Source organism: Octodon degus, unplaced genomic scaffold, assembly GCF_000260255.1.
Source record: "Octodon degus isolate 3935 unplaced genomic scaffold, OctDeg1.0 scaffold00047, whole genome shotgun sequence".
Taxonomy (NCBI): domain Eukaryota; kingdom Metazoa; phylum Chordata; class Mammalia; order Rodentia; family Octodontidae; genus Octodon; species Octodon degus.
In genome coordinates, this window is record NW_004524623.1 from 98,077 (window position 1) to 104,889 (window position 6,813).

The window sequence follows — 6,813 nt, forward strand, 5'->3', positions numbered from 1 at the left end:
TGGCATGTGGTGCTGGGGGATTGAACCATGGTCCCTGTGCTTTGCTAAGCTTGTTCTAAGTAGGTGCTTTAGACCACTGAGCCATCTCACCAGCCCAGGAGGAAAATTTTTGACTGAGGAAGGCAGAAGAAAAATATTGGAACTACAAGTTATCGATGCGTATAAGAAATCTAGAAAAGCAAATCTTTTTTAAAATTCTGGACATGAGCTCTTTAAATGTTTATTCTTTAGCTCATGCAATTGTATGGTGATGCTTAGCTTCAGTAAACTAAAGTAGAGCACTTGACATGCTCAGATGCACTATGTACTACTTAAGGCTCTTGAACTGTGTTGCCGTGTAAAGCAATTGAGGTTGATTGGGGGGGACAACCATATTGTTGTCTGAGTGTGTGCGCTTCTCTGACTGCCGTGTGGAAAGATGTTTTGAAGGAGACAGTTGGGTGCGAGAACCCCAGATGGGAGGCTGGAAGTGTGTCCACTACCAGTGGCCCACTACCCACACCTACCTGAGCCCCTCTTTCCCAGCAAGCAGCCGTGCCTCCTGTTAGGTCAGGAATGCTGGGGGCATTCATAATGACCTCCTTTAACTAGCTGCACCAGCACTGTGCTACTGTCTGGTCCCTCACCCGTTCTGTACAGTTCTGTACAAAATATTTGTCTGGTTTTTCCTGTATAAATATAACGTATTTCTAGTTTTTGAGGGATGGTAATTAAAAGGCCTAGGATATTCTGATTTTTTTTTTAATTTTATATATTTCCTACAGGGTCTCACTATGCAGCTCAGACTCATAATGATCCTCCTGTTTCAGCTTTCTCAGTGCTGGGTTTACAGGTGTGTGCCACCACACCCAGTCCTGGTGGCCGACTCAGCATGCCTGGGGCAGGCACAGCATGTGGTACCAGGGATTGAACCCAGGTCCTTGTACTTGCCTAGGCAGGCACTTAGGCCACTGAGCTATCTCCACAGCGTGATATTCTGAATTTTTTAAAAAATGTTATGATACAGAAAAGTAATAAAGTGTAACTTTTCTGACTGAATTATAAAATGTCTTAGTGTTTTTGACTGACTTTAGATTTTAATTTATGTAAAAATTCAGTATACAAAATTTTCAAGCTAGGGCCAGGGAGATAGCTCAGCAGAACAGTGCCTGCCTGGCAGGCACAAGGTCCTGAGTTCAATTTCTGGTACCAAAAACTGTACAAGTCATTTATTATTAAAATTAGAGTTTTTTAAAGATAGATTTATAATTTAAAAGACTAATAAGTGGATATCATAACAATTTGGAATATTCATAACAGGTAAATTTTTAATAACTTATAATTTGTTTTAACAGAATTCCAAAACTAGAGGTTCTGCAGTTAAGATTTTGTCATGTCTACTTCTAGTCTCCTTTCTATTTATATTATTAAATTATACTGTAAATATAATTCAAGAGGTTGCTTTTTTACAGACTAATAGCTGACATTTATTAAGGGGCAACTCTGTTTCAAAATTTGTATTAAAGGGTTTTGTAAACCTTTTGCACTCTGTGTCTTTTCCGTTCTGTACTGTTTTCCCTCCTCCCTTCCCACACCCCCGTACTGAGGACTGAACCCAGGGCCTTCACACTGAGCTATGTCCCCAGCCTTTTCTCTACCTTCCTTTTGAGACAGGGCCTTAATAAGTCTGTAGGGCCCCAGACTGGAGGGAGCACACAGTCTTCCTGCGTCAGCCTCCTGAAGTATCCCATGCACTGGCTTCTTTCTAGCCCAGGGCTCCTGCCCAGCCTGTTCTCCTGCCTGTGTGGAAGGGTGTTGTATGTTTCAGGTCAGTGCAGAAAGAAACGACGAGAAGACCTGATGAATGTAGCTTCAGAGGTCTCACTGAGATTAGTCTCTCTCTAAGTGAGCTCAGAGCCTCAGAAGCATCTCACATTTATTGAGGGGTAAAGGCAGACTAAGGAATGTGCATAATTATCTAAGTGAATGCAAACTACTATTTCTGTTAGCTTCCACCATTTGCCTAACACTAGGTTCACACAAATGCTAGCCGATAACATCTCAAGCAAGGGATCAAAGGACAGGGTGCCTGCAGGAGAAGCTGATATCTGCTGCCTTGGGTCCCAGTTTGCCGGGAATTTGCAAGCAGACAGCAACCCTCCTCAGGCTCAGTCCAGTGTTCCCTGCTCTCTTGGGACATCAGGCTTTTGTCTCAAATCTGTGTCTCTACAGAAGGGGCCTCCTTCTCTGCACAACTTGAAACCCCAGACTTCTCTGCCTTTGTTCACATTATGTCCAGCCCAACTGCTGCACACTCTCCATGTTCCCCTTCATTTAAACTCAGTGTTGCTGGCCCAGGCTGTGCAGCTGAATTCTGATTTTCCCAACTCAAAATGAGGAGTGTGCACTCTGCAGAGTTGTTGTGGGGACGGATGATAACCCATGCAGCGTTTGTGTGTCATGTACAAGAAAGACAAAAGTATCAGCTTTTATGCCCAGCAATAATGAGGGATAAGGGGCTGGGGAGATAGCTCAGTAGAATAAGCACTTGCCTGGCAAGCGTAAGGGCCTGACTTTAATCCCCATTCCACAAAAAAAGATAATAATGAGGGATAAAAGCAGGAGTTTGGTATATTTGTGTTAATATTAAAATTCTAGCAAGATACAAAGAAATGCTTCAAGAATTCAGTTGTTAAAGAATCCAGGATCAGTGTGACTTTAATTTTAAGATGAATTTAACAGTATTTTTATAGTTAGTACATATAGTTAAAGGTTGTCCCAGGCAACATATGATATGACAATGAGTTATGAAACATGTCTATTTTATGAAATTTTTTGAATAATGAAAAACAGAGGAATACAGTAAATTACCACCCAGAACTAGCAAATTGCAGCTCTCTGTCATTAGCTTTGATATTTAACATTCTTAAAATAATTAGATATTTCCAGCTGGACATGATGGTACATGCCTGTAATCCCAGTATTCTGGGAGGCTGAGGCAGGACAGCCCTAAATTCAAGCTCAGCCTGGGGAACTTAACAAGACCTTATCTTAAAAGGAAAGAAAGGGCTGAGGATATAGTTCAGTGTGATGTGCAGTAGCACAGTTAATCAGTATTTCCATTAAAAATGAAGTCCTTTCTCCTGTTTCCTAGGCCTTTTCCTCTTCCTCCCTTTTCAGAGGCCATCATTGTCATGAATTTGATGTGTATCTTCCCATTCTGTTGGGTTTTGTTTGTTTTGTTTTGTTTTCCTGAGACTGGGTCTTACTGTACAGTTCAGGCTGGCCTTGAGTTCTGTGTAGCCCAAGTTGGCCTCAAGCTCACAGCAGTCCTCCTGCCTCAGCCTCCCAAGAGCTTGGATTACAGGCATGGGACACCACACCCAGCACCATTCAAATTTTTATATTTATGCTGATACCAGACATATAAGTATCTTTGAGTGTACTTTTCAAATTGACATAGAATTATATTGTAGGAATGTTATGGAAGCTTACTTTCTTCCTTTACATTTTGAGACAGAACATGGAATACTTAAACAAAGTTAAAGAAACAAAAAAGTTCTCACGTTGTGATTACTGAGTAGAAGTTGATCAGTCTCCAGCCATAGCTTCCTGGTAATCTACAGCTGTGTCTCATCACCCAAACTTGTTCAAAAGAACTTGTATTATAGAAATTTTTTAGTTCTAGAGAGAATATGCATTAAATCTCCTTGTATAAGTAAAATGGCTTAAATCTTAAGATACCAAATACCTTTGTTCCACTTTTGATTGTGTTACTCTTGCTGGGTGGGTTTCAACAGCTTCATCACAGGTCCTGCTGTCGCCCCAGGGTACTTCTCTACTGATGTGAACAATGTGGTGCTGGTTTTAAACGGCAGAGAGAAAGCAAAGGTCTCCTATGCCACCCAGTGGCTACTTTATGCGCAGACCCTGGTACAGTCTCAGAAACTCCAGCACGTGGCTGTAGTTCTGCTTGGAAATGAGCACTGCAGTAATGACTGGGTGGCCCAGTTCCTCAAGAGCAACGGAGGCTTTGTGGAGCTGCTGTTCATCACATACGACAGCCCGTGGATTAATGACGTGGATGTTTTCCAGTGGCCTTTAGGAGTAGCAACGTAAGTATCAAATACGGTTAAACATTTCCAGGGCCAGGGATAGAGATCAGCAGCAGAACGGCACCCGGCAAGCACAAGGTCCTGAGTTTGATTCGGTTCCAGAAAAATTCTTGAGATGTGAATGTCTGAATCAAGATGATTGTATTTTAAATTGTGATATGTGCAGTTTTTCTGGGATCAGTGAGCCAGAGACAGTCTTTTCTAAAGGCAAACATGAAGCCTGTCTCATGCTTCACTGACAGTATTTTTAGAGTATTTTGTCTTCTTACAGAATGGATGAGGTTTTTTGTTTGTTTTAAAACCCCAAGAAGGGGCTGGGGAGATGGCTCAGTAGAATAAGCGCTTCCCTGGTAAGCACAAGGGCCTGGGTTCAATCCCCGGTTCCGCAAAAAAAATAAATAAAAATAGAACCCCAGGGGGGCCTTCCCCTTAGCTCAGTTCTTTAAGTGGCTGCTTTGACAAAGCAGTCAGGCTCAGGTTGCTGTGGTTTGATTCCACAACTCAAGCCAGCCAAACCTGCCCTCCAGGCATGCGGAGCAAAAAAAAATAAAATAAAAATAAAACCCCAAGAAGACATATTTGACATTTTGTTGTATTTTTCTTACATTATTTAAATTCAGGTAATTTAAATTTGGGTAGTTTCCTGTTTTCATCTTAATGGATAAAAATGTATATTTTGAATTCTGAATGAAGTCTACCACACTAGTGTTAGTTGTATATATTGTTTCATGTAGACCCAGATCACTTTGTTATTGATTACCCAAGTGATTGAGGAAAGAGGTGAAGGGAGTGGAAGAAATGGGAAAGTTGCATGTCATTGTCATTAGAGAACTCAGAAAATGGGGAGGAATGTTTGACAAACAGTTCTTTTTAGTCAGATCTGCTGTTTAAAAGAAGGTAGCCAGATGAAGACACCTGTGAGAGAGTGATACCTGTCGTCCAAGGTTAGGGAGTTCACGGAGATGATACCTTTAAAGCGCTTGCTATAAACGTTAATTCCCGTCCTGATGCTCTTTTGCATTTCCATGAGTTTGCCTTGACCTAGAGATTTGGGCTGAAACTTAGAAACAAGTCTTACATAGTAACTCTTGGTGATTATTACTTACCTTTTTGGTGTTTCTCATAGTGAAGATACAAATTGTAGCAAACAGGTCAAGCTCTTAAAAATATTTACATTCTTTAAAATCTTTTTCAAAACAGTTATTCTTACCAAATTCAGTCTAGCTTTTTTAAAAAAAAAAATGACTTAGCCCCCCCAATCAGTTTTAATTTAGCTCATATACTTAATACAATGTGGATTTCCATCTCAACATACTAGAATCATGGAGGGTCAGAGCTGTAAGTGACTTGAGAGAGTATCTGATTTGTTCTCTTCATTTTACAAGACAAGCAACTGAGGCTCAAGGGAGACTTAATTTATTCAAAGCTATAAGATATAGTGGCAGGAAAATAACTGGAACATAATTTGAAGGTGAAAATTTTCACCAACCTACCTGTCCTGGAAGTCGCAAATTTTTTTTTTTCAAATATTCTTCCCATAGTACCCTAACTTTCACTACATACTAAAGGACACTTTATAATTGATACAATAGGACAATCTTAAATAAATATATCTTCAAATTAAATAATACTACATTACTGTTTAAGTAGTAGGATTCTATTTTGAAGTGTGAAGTTTGCAGAGATGCATGCAGATCTTTGGCTTTTACTACATGATTATTATTGTATATCATTTAATATAACATTTAAAGTTACTATGTAATAGCCGGGAGTAGTGGCAAAAGTCTATAATCCCAGCACTTGAGAGGCTGAGGCAGGAGTACCACAAGTTTGAGGACAGCATGGGATACAAAGGGAGTTCAAGGGCAGCCTGCACTACAGAAAGACCCTATCTCAAAAAAATTATTGTGTAAGTATGTCTTACCATTTTATCTATACTTAGTAACAAATCTGCATTTTTAATTTGCTATAGCAGACTTCAATGTAATTTCTGTTAGATTTTTCATTACTGTGACAGAATATCACAGAACAGCTGATTCTTATATCATTGTATTAGAATTGTGAATAATCATGTGAAATGTTTTGAGACAGGGTACTTAATTTGTGAATATAATGTTATGGCTTTTATCTCATTTAGTAGGAACCTTTCTATCAGTATGGAAAACTATGAAAATTGATTTCTGCTGTGTAATCTGGCATTTGTTGTAGATTAAAGCTTATTTTTCTGTGAATGAGGCATATTCAATAAAGTACTATACTTTAAAAAAAGCTCCAAGGAGTACCTTAAAAGAAATATTTAGCAAAGAATTAATAATGATACTAGATAGCATATAACTCATAGTTTAAACTTTTAAGGCAATGTTATAGCAGGACATTATACCCTTGGATATGGAGTGGCTGCATTTGCACACATCCCTTCTATAAAAGGTTAATTAAATTATAATAACAGTCTTTCGTGAGCTATAAAATGAAAGATATGCCAGGTATGGTGGCACACATCTGTAATCTGGAGGCTGAGGCAGAAGGGTCGCCGCAAGTTCAAGCCCAGCCTGGAATATGTGGTGAGTTGGAGGCCAGCCTGAATTATGGAGCAAGAACATGTCAGAGAGAGAGAGAGAGAGAGAGAGAGAGAGAGAGAAGCTGGGGAGATGGCTCAGTGGAATAAGTGCTTCTTTGGCAAGCTCAAAGGCCTGAGTTCAATCCCTGGTTCCGCAAAAAA

General features: G+C 39.8%; 1 protein-coding gene across 1 annotated transcript in view; it reads left to right on the forward strand.

Annotated features, from left to right (window-relative positions):
• The window catches only part of Rxylt1 (ribitol xylosyltransferase 1), a 27,697-nt gene that overhangs the window by 15,198 nt on the left and 5,686 nt on the right, over positions 1–6,813 (forward strand). Inside the window, exon 4 of the mRNA XM_004632121.2 lies at positions 3,780–4,094. Within this exon, the coding sequence (XP_004632178.1) occupies positions 3,780–4,094 (315 nt within the window). The remainder of the gene's footprint in view (positions 1–3,779; positions 4,095–6,813) is intronic.